Source organism: Oryctolagus cuniculus, chromosome 2, assembly GCF_964237555.1.
Source record: "Oryctolagus cuniculus chromosome 2, mOryCun1.1, whole genome shotgun sequence".
NCBI lineage: Eukaryota > Metazoa > Chordata > Mammalia > Lagomorpha > Leporidae > Oryctolagus > Oryctolagus cuniculus.
The window spans coordinates 88,899,203-88,914,447 of NC_091433.1; the positions used below are offsets into that span (position 1 = coordinate 88,899,203).

Below are 15,245 nucleotides of genomic sequence, written 5' to 3' on the forward strand. Positions count from 1 at the left end.
GAGCCCTTTAACAATGGAATATCATATTTACAACAACCTCAAAATATAAATACCCTTACCTGTTTCAGGTAGGTTGAAGATGATGTTACGTTGCTCTTGTAAATATAGCATAATTTCATTCATTCCAAACCCACTATTAACTAACCCTCTTTTTTTCCCTCTCACAGGCCACCTCCACCGCAACCGAAAATATCATCTCAGGGAAATTTAATTCCTGCTCGTCCTGCACCTGCACCTCCTTTATATAGTTCCCTCACTTGATTTTTTTTTAATTCCTCTTTTTGCAAAAGTCTTCAGGGAACTGAGCTTATACTTTTTTTTCCTGATACTTTCTTAAAAAGCCTTTTTTTCCTGTTGCAACTATGAATGAAAACAAAATACCACAAAACTGTACTAACACAGAGAAACAGAAATAAAGTGTAGGAGTTGAGAAATATAAGGAAGTGTGGTAAAGCCAGGGAATTTAGAGTAGCATTTTCATTTCCATTACTGTCTTATTCAGTGATCTGTGAAGTTAATGCACTTAACATAGATTGTTATTTTGAACACGATGTTGCAGTGATTCTCAAATTAACTGTATTGATATAAAAGTTTTCATTATGTGCTTAACTGTTATTTTGAATTTTTGACCTTAGTTATCATTAATGTAATTGCTGGTGAACATGTGATAACTAATAACCTGTGAAAACTAATTAGCCACCAAAAATACTGAATGATTTTCATATTGCATGGATTAATAATCATGTTAGAATCTTGTCACTCATTCACTACATGAACAGTTAGTCTGTCTTAAGAATGCACAAGAACCACCATTAAAGTGTTACACTACCTTGAAAATGCAAAAAACACACTATGAGTGTGTGTATTCACACACAATTATTAGCTTCATTTTTATGATCTTTCAACTACAAGATGATTATTAGAAAAATGAATTTAATATTAGAATTTCTATTATGAATCATGTTAAAGCATGGCATCCTTTTACAATAGCATTTTAAATTATCAGCTTTAAGGTACGAGGTATTTAAAATGTAATCAGATATGCAGTTGATTCATGGCTGTAATAAAGCAGGAGCAATTTTAATACCGTCAGTCAGTTGAGCAGTTACAGAAGCACTTGAGAATTTCATGAGCACTTTAAGTCTAAAATTTGAATTTTCCTAGCTGGATTTTAAATCATTTAGAATGTTTACATTTACTAGGGTGAGCTGGATCTTGTCTCTTGTCACAGCTATTTTCATAGAAATTTGGGTGGAAAAAAAGAGATGGTTTTCTTAAATACAAACAAAAGTTAATGTGGTTATCTGTGAACGATTGTCTTAGCTTTATTAAAAATGAATTTTTACTATGTAAGAAACGGTATGGACAATAAAATTTTAAACACTTTAAATTTTTTCATAACCTTTCATAATAAAGTTTAATATGTTTATTAACTGAATTTCATTAGTTTTAAACGATTTTTTGGGTTGTGTATATGTACATATACAGATATAACATTTACAATAAATAATTTGAAATTCTCGTGTCTCCCAGTATCTTCCTAAATGCACATTAAGATCACAGCAATCAAAGTTCTATTTTTAGATAAAACCCTGGTGAAACCTTCACAGGTATGTCTAACCACACCACCTTTGCTAGCGTTTGTTACTAGAGGAGAACGAACGCCTCGGTTCTCTGGGCCATCACACTGGAGGGGCAGGTGTGCGGGGACCCAGCCCGGGCCGGGGCGGCGCGCAGCGGGCAGCCTCCGGGCGCCGCGGGAATCCCGCTCCAGGGTCTCGCGAGAACAGCGCCCGCGGACGGCTTCCCGCCCAACGGCCGCGCCGTCAGTTCCCGCTCGGCGCCCGGCCCCGACGCCATGCTCCGCCTGCTGCTGCTGCTGGCCGGGCTCCGTGGCTGCCCAGCGCCGAGGCCCGGTAAGCCCCGGGCCCCGCCGTCCCTCGGGGCGGGGCAGCCTCTCTCCCGCGCTCCGGAGCGGGCTCGGCTGCCTCCGACGGCCGCGGCCTCGCTCCCTGTTGGCCGGCCCCCCGTGGAGGGCGCCGCGTCGGGATGCAGAGCCACCGTGAGGGGAAGTCACTTTCGCAAGCCGGGACAGACCTGTGCGCTGAGAATCTGCGTTCTGTCAGCCCTTGCGGATGCGGCCTGCGCGGCACTAAACAACCCTGTGCCGGGAAAACAGCGCAGGAATCCGGGGCCCCGGGACCCGCCGACCCCGACCGTGTCCGGCTGTCGCTGGTCCCAGAGCCACGGTCCCGGGTGGGCCGGGGGTCCTGGCTGCTGCGGACGTTCCTGTGTCAGAGCAGGAGTCCCGCAGGAAGTCCGCGGAGGCGGTATAGACGCGCAGACGGACGGGAGGGGAGGTGTGGATGCGAGGGAGGCCCTGCTGAGTGTGGTTTCCAGGGAGCGGCCCCACCCGCAACGCCTTCGCCTTCCCTGGTTCGCAGCAGTCGCCCTGTGTTTACCAGTTCCCTTATTTTGAAATGTTTCCAATCTTTTTTACTGTTATGTACTGTATTAGCTAACAGAACACCGCACACCGTGTGACTTCAGCAATACACATTTGTTTTCTCATAATTTTGGTGGCTGGAAGACAGATCAGGATGGCAGCACATCGGGCTCTGGTAGAGGTTCTCTTCCTGCCTTGTAGACAACTTCCCGCACTCATCTCCGGGCGTGCAGGGAAAGCGAGCAAGCGCGTTTTCTGTGTTTGTGCTTAAGAAGGGCACGAATCCCTTCATGAGACCCCACCCTGTGACTTCACTAGCCCTAGTTACTTCCGTAGTTACCAAAGGCTAGCACCAAAAACTTTAGTTTGCAGCTTGAGGTTTCAACATACAATGTTGTGGTACATCAAATCTGGTAGACTTTAGATATTCTAATACAGTGCTTGTTAAGATTTTTTGGATTCAGAACCCCTAAACATCAACAGTTACTGGGATCCTCAAAAGAGCTTTTGTTTATGTGGGTCTATATCCGTATTTATCATGTTAAAAGCAAAAATAGTAATTTAAGAATGTGTATTCATTTGAAAATAAGAGGAGTAGACTATGTTAAAATAAGTTACACGTTTTTAAAATAATATATTCTCCAAGACAAAACAAATTAGAAAACTGTTGTTTTACCTTTTTGTAAATCTCTATAATGTCTGTTTTAGTAGACAGCCAGATTCACGTATCTGTTTCTGCATTTTTCTGTTTTTTATTTGAAAATAGGAAGAAAACCCAATCTATGTAGTTTGATAAGGGAGGAGTAGTTTAGTAACCGTTGTAGAAAGTTGAGGGTGTTCTTTGGGCATCACACCAAAACTTGATACTTGGTAAAGGTTAGCTGCAATGTACAATCTAAAACATGCCAATGAACTTTTCTTAATACTTGATACTGCATTTAAGTCCTTTGGTCTGTCTTTCTTGAACTTGGATCTTCTGCCAGTTTTTAAAATGTATTTTTACTCTCTCCCTAACTCTGTCAAATAAATAAATTTTAAAAAATAAAATGTATTTTTAAATACCATTTTCAATTATAAAATATGCACTAGCAGGAAGCTGGAATTGGAAATATGGACAGTAGTTGAGCTCAGCCAGCTCCATATGGGATGTGAGCATCCCAAGTGGTGTCTTAACTGCTGTCGCAAATGCCTACCTCAGATGTTTTAATTAAGTCCAATTTATCAAGTATTTCTTTTAAGATTTATTTATTTTAGAGAGAGAGAGCTCTTCCATCCGCTGGCTCACTCCCCAGATGGCTGCAATGGCTGGAGCTGGGCTGATCTGTAGCCAGGATTCAGGAGCCTCTTGCGTGTCTCCCATATAAATCCAGGGTCCCAGGCACTTAGGCCGTCTTCTGCTGCTTTCCCAAGCCATAGCATAGAGCTGGATCGGAAGTGGAGCAGCCAGAACTGGAACTGGCGGCCATTTGGGATGCCGGCACTACAGGTGGCATCCTTACCCATATGCCAAAGCACCAGCCCCATCAAGTATTTCTTGCATGGATTGTATCTTTGGTGCTGTGTCTAAAAAGATATACCAAGGTCACATGATTGTCTCTTGTGCTATCTTGCTTTCTCTAGTTTCTGGTGGCTGGCCATATTCCTTAGCTGGTGTCACCTTCCCTTCATCTTCAGACCTACGAGCACTGGTCCGAGTCTTGTCATACCACCTTTCTCTCTTCCGCTTTTGAGGACACTTGCGATTAAATTATGCCTAGTTAATCTGGGGTGATTATTTTAAGCTCTGATGATTAATAACCTTAATTAACTGTGATTTCCCATGTAGCAGTATATTCACAGGTTCTGGTGATTAGAAAGTGGATATCTTTAGGTCTTCATTCTACCTATAGTGAGATTCCAGGTTAAAACAGAATTAAGAGATTTAGCAGGGTTCTGAGGCAAGAAGGTATTGCTATCACTGCCAAGCAAAAATGCAAACTTGAAGTCTTTGCTTACTGGGAAAGAGAAAACAGCAACTTTTTCTGTCCGTGGTCTATCCAGATGCCGATGCCAATACCTGTGTTCATTTGTTTCAGACCATATTTGGAGCAATATCTTTTTATTGTAGTTAATACCTGATTAAACTTGAGAAAATTCATCACCTTTTTTTTGTTGATGTTGCTTAGTGTTGTTTTTGCAGCTCAAACAAGTCATTTTGGTAACTATAATAAGAATCACTACTCTTGCATACTTTAATTATCTTGTGGTAAGACTAATTTCTGTATGCAGAAAGACTTTTTGCAATATATGTTGTAAATGGTAGAGGTGACATTCAGGGTTTTCATTTGACTCTCCCTGTCATAGGAATCTTCTCTATGGGGCAGAGGCGTGAAGTATGCATTTTGAATGTCACTACTGTGTCTGTTTACACAGACTGTTGCATTAAATTATGATAGGACAGATTTATAGATCATTGGTTGCACGCATAGCTATGAGAACCTAAATTCTGTTCATCACCTGAGTTCACTTCATTCTTCCTCAAGTAGTATTTTAGGCCCTCAATAATCAGTATTAGCTTAGAGCCAGTGTTTAATATTTCATGGATCTGAGTAATTGGGTTTTGATTTTGTGGATCCAGTCTGAGGATTTTTCTTGTCAATCACTTTATTCTACTTAAATTTATTAAAATAATGGAGATTTTTGATTTTGCTGCTTATTTCACCTAATTTTGTGCTTTTGTGTTGATAAAAAAAATCACCATATAAATTGTGATATTCTGGGTTTGCTTTCTAGGTACTTTGTGTGTTCTTTCTTAATCTGGAATATTTAGAGTGTTTTATATAATAAATAATCCTTTGTTTAGGTAACTAATGATTCTTCACCATGAGTGATTAGGAAATTTGGTGTCTTACTACTTGTTTGCACCTCCTGTTGTCCTTTTACTACATCATTATGATTATTTTGGTCTTAATTTTTCTGTACCTTTATGCCATGAAACAATATGCCGCCAATTGTCTTATTTGTTTGCAACTGTAAGTCACATTTTTACCGCTTTATACAATAAATTTAATGAAATCAGTATGTTCATATGTTCTTCTTTTTCTCTTGCTGTATTTACCATTATTGTATGTGCTCATGTGTATTACTATGTCTACATAATTTGTTTTGACGTATGCATCTTTTTATATAAGTATTATTTCTGTAATTGCTTTAGCTTTTATTCTGTATTTAAGTTTTTTTAAAGCTCATCATTAAGACATTTACCGCAACTTTGATGATAATGTTTTCTGGGAATAATTTGTCTGCCTCTGTTAATAGGCACATGTGAAATATTTTCCCTGAATTTTTGCTTCTAAATATCTGTTTTTTGCTTTATAGTTGAATGGCAATTTAGCTTAATATAAACTTTTTGGGTCTTTACTTTCTTTTAAATATATATATATTTGATATATTGATATTTGATATATATATATCAAGATTTATTTATTTATTTGAAAGGCAGAGTTATAGAGATACAGAGGCAGAGAGAAAGAGAGAAATGTCTTCCATCTGCTGGTTCACTCCCCAAATGGCTGCAATGGATGGAGCTGAGCTGATCCAAAGCCAGGAGCCAGGAGCTGCTTCTGGGTCTCCCTTAAATATATTTTAAGACATTGTTCTTCAGTCTTTTAACGTTAAACATTGTCAAAAGTGAGTTTTCAAGTATGTATTTATTATTTTCTTGTCTACTTGTTTGATTTTTCTTCAGGAACAGCAAATTTTATGTGTGGTGAATGCTTTCCTCCTTGCCCTTAAAAAAACTTACATAAAAATTTTGTTTATTTTTCAAATTGGGTATTTTAAATGTTTTTATAGTAATACACAATGATGTGCCACCCATATTTTCACTGGAAAACCTTATACAGGAAATTGAACAGATATTTATTCAAATTTAAGACAGTTACTGTGTTTTTTGTTTTTTTGTTTTTTTTCAGATTCTCAAAATTCATTTCTGCAAATCATATTGCCAGAGAAAATCGAAGCAAATACCAGTATTAATTCAGAAGTAGATTACGTAAGGAATATTTTGCCACTGTGTAAATTATGTGAAATTTCTTTTTTTTAATTACATGGTTATGAAATATATCAATCCTATTATAGTATTAAAGTAAGTTTCTAATACTCTTAATAAGGAATTTAAAGTTTTTTTATTTTTTAAATTAAAAAAAATTATTTAGGTTATATAAATTTCATGTGTTTTCTATGTACAGATTTAGGAACATAGTGGTACTTCTCACCTTACCCTCCCTCCCACCAATGCTCCAACCTTTCTTTTCTCTCTCCCATTCCCACTCTTAATTTTTACAAAGATCTATTTTCAGTTTACTTAATGATTGTAAAGTTAACCCTATACTAAGTAAAAGAGTTCAATGAATAGTATGAAGAAAAAAAGCGTTTTTCGTCAATGGAATAGACAAGGGCTGTAAAGTCATCGAATCACAAAATGTTCATTTCACTCCAATAAATTACATTTTAGGTACTCTATTAGTTATCTTGGATCAGGGAAAACATGAAATATCTGTCTTTTTGGGACTTTCTTATTTCAATAATAAAGTAAGTATATGTGAGAATGTTCTGTTTCGGTTAATATCTGTTATTTCCCCATGGTAATTTTTTTTTTAAAGTAAGAAAAATAACAGAATAATTCCTACCTGAGTGATATGAAGGATATATCTAGGAGAGGCAGATGAAGAGAGTGATACAAAAGAATTACTTGAAGCTCAAACCTTCTTCCTTCGTCTTCATTGCATCTAACGTTTCTCAATGAAGAAGAACCTTTCATTCTGCTTCTTTTGTTAAAGGGAAATACTTTATTTTATTCACTGAGTTTGTGAACGAATATATCTCTGGATTTTCTAAGTACATTTGCTAGGAGATAAAAAAATATTATTAAGCAAGCCTTTCTTATAATTGGCCAGTTATTTTTATTTTTATTTTTATTTATTTTTTGCCAGGCAGAGTTAGACAGAGAGAGAGAGACAGAGAGAGAGTTATACATAGTGAGAGAGAGACAGAAAGGTCTTCCTTCCTTTGGTTCACTCTCCTAATGGCCGCTATGGCCGGTGCTGTGCCAATCTGGAGCCAGGAGCCAGGTACTTCCTCCCGGTCTCCCATGCGGGTGCAGGGACCCAAGCACCTGGGCCGTCCTCCGCTGCCCTCCCGGGCCACAGCAGAGAGCTGGACTGGAAGAGGAGCAACCGGGACTAGAACCCGGGGTGCTGGCGCCGCAGGCGGAGGATTAGCCAAGTGAGCCACGGCGCTGGCTGGCCAGTTTTTTAATGACACTTTAATGTTAACAGTTTTATTGAGGTATAATTTACAAACCACAGAATCCACTCATTGTAAGTGCACAGTTTAATGATTATTAGTTCATAAGTAAAGTTGTATGAACATCACCAAAATCTAGTTGTGGAACATTTCTGTTGTCCCCCAAAGTTCTTTCATGCCCATTTGAAGTTATCTCATTCTATTCAAGTCCTTTGAAGCCACTGATGTGTTTTCTATGCATATACATTTGTCCTTTTTTGACATTTCATGTCAGTTGAACCAAATAACATGTAGGACTTCACATTTGGCTTGTTTCATTTAGGTTTTGTCCATATTGTTGCATCTATCCAGCTGATAATTTTTATTTCTTGGTAAAGGTAGATCTGCCATTCACTAGTTGATAGACACTGATTCTTTTCAGATACTGGCTAGTATGAATAATTCTTTTATGAACACTCATGTGTGGACATGTCTTTACCTTTCTGTTGGGTATATTCTTCAAAGTGAAATTGATGAGTCACATAGTAAATGTTTATCTAACAGTGCTACATTGTTTTTACTAGATCAAAGATTTATGATCCATTTTGAGTCCATTTTTGTGTGTGATGTGAGTTAAGGATCTAGGTTCAGTTTTTTGAAGGTGAGTGTTTTGCATTTGGGTATTTCTATTTGTGGAGAAGACTATCCTTTTCCCACTTAGTTGTTTCAGTACATTGGTAGATCAAGTGATTAAAAAAGAAAGGGCTTATTTTTGGACTTTCACCTCTTATCCATTCATCTATCTGTCTAATCTTGCACCAAGATTAGACTGTCTCATTTAATGTATTTTTGGCTAAGTTTTGAAATTGGGTAATGTTAGTCTTTCAGTCTTTATTAATAGCCTTAAAAATTGTTTTGACAACTTTCAGTTCCTTTTCACCTCCATACATGTTATTACATCAGCTTGTTGGTTTTTACAAGAAAGAAGACTTGGACTTTTGTAGAAATCACATTGAGTTTACAGATTAATTTGTTGATAATTGTTTTGACAATACTCAGTGTTCTAATCCACAACTTGATGTGTCTCCATTTTTAGATCTTTAATTTATTCAACCATTGTTTGGTAATTTTATTTTTTTTTCTTTGTGGAGCACCCATTTTACTACAGGATTTAGAACAAAGAGTAACTTACTATGAAACATCTGTCCCAACCCCAGAATATGAACAAAGAACAGAAGAGAGTAGGGGAAGCAGAATTGACCTAGGACAAAGAATGGGATCTCTGATGTTTCCCCCAGGTGAGGGTGAGGAGGCCTTCTCCTAGAAGCTCCAGCCATTCTTTCCAACTCATGTCTTCCTTTGCAGAGGATGTGTTGGAAAGCTAGGGTGGTGCCAGAAACCCTCTTTAATGTCTCATTATGCCTCGAGAAACCCATGGCACTTGCACGCATCAGTAGTCTCCTGGATGAAGGCCTTTGGGCAAGGTGTGCAGGGCTCCCAGCAACCTGGACTTCCTGTGACACTCTTCTGTGCTATTAATAGATCTCAAAACACATTACCCCCATAATCTGAAACTTTTTAGCCTTTAACCAACCACTTTCCCTTTCCTCCTACTTCCCTTCCTGCACCTCCAGCCTCTGGTAACCATTATTCTGTTCTCTACTTCCATGGGTTCAGCATATTTAGATCCCACATAGAAGTGAGATGATGTGGCAGTTGTTTTTTATTTTTGTGGTGAAGGATATGTTAACTTGATTCAGTTGTTTCCACAGAGGAATACCACATTATACCCCATAAATGTATACAATTATTATTTGACAAATATTAATAAAAGTATAAGTAAAATTCAGTCAGTGTGGTTTGATTATTCCACCTATGAATGTTATATTGTTATGGTCCTGCCCCAGCTGTCCACTGACTTTATAAAAGCCACTTTATTTCTGGTTCTAGGACTTATCCTTTAGACTGGCCAAAAGGCAAATGCTCTTAAAATAAAGATGGAAATCTTCCTAGTGGCCCTCTGCTAGCCCTAGGTCTTGTTGAAGTTACAACATTTGGCTGTCTAGCCTAGAAGGATGTTCTTATGGTGTTCCTGCAAGTAGTCAGTTTCCTCTGTGTCTCCATGGGTGCATGGGTGCTAGGGATGGAAAGGAAGCCACAGGGCCTCTCTGGGAATAGAGGTTTTCATTTGCAGGGTGGGTAACTTGCAGATTCAGTGGCTCTTCTGAAGATAGACTTCACTGACAATAGAACTCTTCTGTTGAATTGTTTGGTAGCTTAGGGTGAAGTGCATGACTGTCTTTGTCAGATTAAGAAGAGTTCTGTGAAGACCATGAAATCAGTGATTTCAGGGGCACTCTTGTGCTCAACAGTGTGACTCATTATATGGTCTTAGGATCAGTCATCAGTGTCCCATGATATGGCCTAAGGTGAGGCTCTCCTTGGGGTTGAGGGTTAGAAACTACTTGATGAAGCTTTCCATTTACAAAGAAATGTATACTGTAATCTTGTATGTTTTGTGCAGTATATACTTCAACAACTGTGCTAGGGTCTCTCCAACAAATAGCAGGAACCTGTAACCATGGTGTAGAGAATGACTCCTAAGCCCCAGGTGTCTGCTGCAGGCCCGACATATTCTTGACCTTGGAAAATATCCAGAGCAGAGTTGTAGAGTAGTGCCACAGAACTCTCCTGGATTCTTGCCAACAGAGACCTTGTAGTCCAAGATGAAGGCTGTGATTTTTTGCATTGAGTACAGCATCCTGAAAGACATTGTCCAGTTTCAGGTTCCTGTGGATGGTTCCTTTTCTGGTGGTAGTATTGCATAGCAGATACAACCTTCTGTATTCTAACATATAGTGCAATGGAATTCTTCTGCTGGTGTACTCTATGACTAAGTATAGATTTTTTTTTTCTGTGTCAATGAATTGAAAGAGTTTGATGAAGCTGGTGTGATTCAAGGAGGCTGGAGGAGTTCTGCTGACCGTTCTGGATGGCCTTCATGGCCACTTAGATCCAAGTTAATATACAGCTGGGTAGCCTTACCATGCTGAAGCTGCTTTGGCTAACGGTCTTTAGGATCCTGTGAAAGCCTCCTTGTTGGAAGAGCTGACTGCGATGCAAAATGGAGGTATTATGGTGACTTCCTAGCTATTTTTTTTTTTTTGACAGGCAGAGTAGACAGAGAGAAAGGTCTTCCTTTGCCATTGGTTCACCCTCCAATGGCCGCCTCAGCCGGTGTGCTATGGCCGGCGCACTGCACTGATCCGAAGCCAGGAGCCAGGTGCTTCTCCTGGTCTCCCATGGGGTGCAGGGCCCAAGGACTTGGGCCATCCTCCACTGCACTCCCGGGCCACAGCAGAGAGCTGGCCTGGAAGAGGGGCAATTGGGACAGAATCCGGTGCCCTGACCGGGTCTAGAACCCCATGTGCCGGCACCACAGGCAGAGGATTAGCCTATTGAGCTGCGGCACTGGCCCTTCGTAGCTGTTTTAAGTGTAAATCCCTATTTACAATGCTATGTAAAATTGTTAACTAGCAATAGTAATGAATAATAACTATTAATTATGTAAACAATAATAATACTAATTACACTAACAACAATACTGCTAATGCTAACTGAATAAAAAGTTTAAAACTGAGACAAAGTATGAAGAAAATAAAGACCAAATGGGAAGAAGAAAACAAAATATCAAGTAATAAAAAAATGAGGTTTACAAAAGAGAATTTTAAAATGAGAAAACATAAGAAAAGGAAATAAAACATTACAAAAAAAAAGTGAGTAGAGAAAAAAGTAAATGAAACAAAACCAAAAAGAAGTTAACTGGGTCCATGTCCTAAAGGTCACCTAATAAATAGCTACCTGGGCTATAAGGACAAAAAAATGTGGGCCCATAAGAGACTTAATACAGTTATTTATAATTATAAAAATGGCTACTTATTATGTTAGAGCAAGAAATTGACCAATCATGCTAGAGATAATCATTGGTGTTTTCACTTTTTGGTCTTAACCTTTTCCAGGGACCAACATTGTGGTGCAGCAGGTTAAGCTGCTGTTGGCTACCCAGCATCTCATATTAGGGATGCTACTCTGTCTGCTCTACTTTGAATCCAGCTCCTTGCTGTTTTGCCTGGGAAGGCAGCAGATGATAGTCCATGAATTGGGCTGTTTCTGTGTTGATGGGAGACCAGAATAGGATTCCTGATTCTTAGCTTTGTCCTGATCTTGCTTTTGTGGACTTTCGGGAGTAAACCAAGAGATGGGAGATTCTCTCTCTCTTGCTCTCGCTATCAGTTTCTCCTTCCTTCGCTCCTTCGTTCCCTTCTCTGTTTCTCTTTTGCTCTACTTTTCTAAATAAGTAAATAAGTTAATCTTTTAAAAGGGACCTCTTCTACTTTATTACAAAGCTTTTCATTGAATTGGTTTATAGAGATTGATGCTTACTTTTTTAGAAATAAAATTCTGTAGGGTACTTCAATGCCTTTTCATTTCTAGTTTAAAAATATTTAATAATTTTTAGTATTTATTTATTTATTTATTTTGACAGGCAGAGTGCACAGTGAGAGAGAGAGACAGAGAGAAAGGTCTTCCTTTGCCATTGGTTCACCCTCCAATGGCCGCCGCAGCCAGCGTGGTGTGACTGGCGCACTGTGCTGATCCAAAGCCAGGAGCTGGGTGCCTCTCCTGGTCTCCCCTGTGGGTGCAGGGCCCAAGCACTTGGGCCATCCTCCACTGCACTCCCTGGCCACAGCAGAGAGCTGGCCTGGAAGAGGGGCAACTGGGACAGAATCCAGCGCCCCGACCGAGACTAGAACCCAGGGTGCCGACGCCATGGGCGGAGGATTAGCCTATTGAGCAGCAGTGCTGGCAAGCATTTATTTATTTTTAAAGATTTATTTATTTGTTTGAAAGGCAGAGTTACAGAGAGGCAGAAACAGAAAGAGACAGAGAGGTCTTCCATCCGCTGTTTCACTCCCCAGATGTCCACAACAGCTGGAGCTGTGTTAATCAGAAGCCAGGAGGCAGGAGTTCCTTCTGGGTCTCTCATATGGGTGCATGTGCCCAAGGACTTGTCCCATGGACTTGAACTGGCATCCATATGGGATGCCAGCACTGCAGGGGCAGCTTTAGTCGCTACGCCACAGCACCAGTCCCAGCTTTTAGCTTTTAAAGACCTCATAGTGTTAGCACTTGAAACCATTAAATTCCTTTTCTGTAATCACTGAATAATTGGTTTCAAAATGATGGTACAACTTACCTGGCATAATGGTACTGTAACAAAGTATTGTGTTGAATAAGACACCCATAAGGCACATTATTAATATCAGTAGGGCTTAAAGGAAGGGATCTTTAATCCTCATTTCTCCATAGATCATAATTTTATTTTTCACCAGAAACCTTGGAGGCCAGAAGTAGTGAGTGGGTTATTATATCAAAAGGTGGAAGGAAAAAAACTCATCCAGAAAACATATTCAGCAAAACTCCCCTTCAAATGTAAAGAAGAAATTGAAAATTTTTCTTATGTCTCAATTCTCTCATGCTGCCTTAGAGCATACCTTGAATTGGGTAATTTATGAATGACAAAATTGTTTTTCACAGTTCTAGAGGCTGGAAAGTCCAAAATCAAGGTACTAGATTTGGAGTCTTGGGTTCACACCAAGGTGGTGGCTTGTTGTTTGACCTTACATGTGGAAAAGGGTGGCGTGTTTGGTAATTTTCTTCTTTTTCCCAGAAAGCTTTTATTTAAGGAATGCAAACTTCATGCATTTCATAAATACAAATTTAGGAACATAGTGATTTTTCGCACAGTACCCACCCTGCCACTGCATTATCATTCTTCCTCTTCCATCTCCTACTCCCATTCTTAATTTTTGCTGAGATCTATTTTCAATTAACTTTATAAACATACAATTAACTCTGTACTAAGTAAAGAGTTCAAAACTTAGTATAAAAAAATTGTTCCACAACAGTAGACACAGGGCTGTTCCAAGTCATTGCATGTCAAAATGTCAGTTTTGCTTCCATAGATTTACCTTTTAGGTGCCCTATTAGTATCACAGATTGGGGAGAACATATGGTATTTTTCCTTTTGGGATGGCTAATTTCACTATGATGTTTTCCAGTTTCATCCATTTTGTTGCAAATGAGGGGATTTGATCTTAGATTTTGATCTTAGAAATTCTTTCTCTGCCATGGCATTGTCTGGTTATACCAAGGCTATTGATTTTTGTGTGTTGATTTTACATCCTGCCACTTTACCAAATTCTTCTGTGAGTTCCAATATTCTCTTGGTGGAGTCTTTTGGATCCCCTATATATAGAATCATGTCATCTTCAAATTTCTGAAGATATCCATTAGGTCCATTTGATCTATAGTGTCGATTAACTCCATTCTTTGCTTTCTAATTTTATATCATGTTGATCTGTCCATTGCTGAAAGTGGGGTATTGAAGTCCCCCGTTACAATTGTATTGTATGTCTCCCTTTAGGTCCCTTAACATTTTTTTAAAATCACTGGGTGTCCTGTAATTAGGTGCATATATGTTGATTATAGTCACATATTCCTGTTGAATTGATCCCTTAATCATTACACAGTGTCGTACTTTGTCTCTTTTGACAGTTTTTGTGTTAAAGTCTATTTTGTCTGCTAATAGGGTGGCTACACCAGCTCTTTGTTCTTTTCTGTTAGTATGGAATATCTTTTTTTCATCCTTTCACTTTCAGTATGTGTGTATTTTTGTTGGTGAGATGTGTTTCTTGAAGTCAGTAAATAGATGGGTTTTGTTTCTTTATCCATTCAGCCAGTCTGTGTCTTTTAACTGTAGAGTTGAAGCCGTTCACATTCAAGGTGACTATTGATAAGTAATGAGTTTGCTTTGACATTTTTTCAAAAATATTCCTATTTTTTACTTTGAATTTCCTTTGAACTTTTACTGATTTTCTTCCTATACTTTCTTTTGTAGTGATGACCATGTTTATTTGTTTCTGTGTGCAGCACATCCTTAAGCATCCTTTGCAGGGCTGGATTAGTGATAAATTCTTTCAATTTCTGTTTGTTATCAAAGATCTTTATTTCACCTTCATTCATAAATGAAGAACTTTGCAGGGTATAGGATTCTGGGTTGACTTTTTTTTCTCTTAAGGCTTAGGCTGTATCTCACCATTCTCTCCTAGCCTGTAGAGTTTCTGATGAGAAGTCTGCTGTGAGTCTAATTGGAGATCCTCTGAAAGTCATTTGGCATTTCTTTCATGCACATTTTAGAATTTTCTTTATGTATTACTGTGGTGAGTTTGATTACAGTGTGTCGTGGTAAAGATCTTTTCTGGCCATATCTATTAGTATTTCTATGTGCTTCCTGTACTTGGATGTCCCTTTCTTTCTCCAAATTAGGGAAGGTTTCTGTTACTATTTCACTAAAAAGGTCTTCTAATCCTTTCTCTCTTTCCATGCCTTCAGGAACTCCTGGAACTTGTATGTTGGGTCGTTTAATAGTATCTTGTCGATCCTCAACAGTGTTTTTTAGTTTCCTACTTTC

General features: G+C 38.9%; 2 protein-coding genes across 3 annotated transcripts in view; both read left to right on the plus strand.

Annotated features, from left to right (window-relative positions):
• The window catches only part of ADAM9 (ADAM metallopeptidase domain 9), a 136,191-nt gene extending 134,671 nt beyond the window's left edge, over window positions 1–1,520 (plus strand). The window contains exon 22 of the mRNA XM_002720772.5: window positions 168–1,520. Coding sequence (XP_002720818.1) covers window positions 168–261 — 94 coding nt within the window. The 3' untranslated portion in view covers window positions 262–1,520. The remainder of the gene's footprint in view (window positions 1–167) is intronic.
• Window positions 1,521–1,535: 15 nt separating this feature from the next.
• Window positions 1,536–15,245, plus strand: part of LOC103352167 (disintegrin and metalloproteinase domain-containing protein 32) — a 193,422-nt gene continuing 179,712 nt past the window's right edge. For both annotated transcript variants that reach the window (XM_070068579.1, XM_070068580.1), the window contains exon 1: window positions 1,536–1,916. In XM_070068579.1, the coding sequence (XP_069924680.1) occupies window positions 1,545–1,916 (372 nt within the window). In that variant the 5' untranslated portion in view covers window positions 1,536–1,544. The remainder of the gene's footprint in view (window positions 1,917–15,245) is intronic.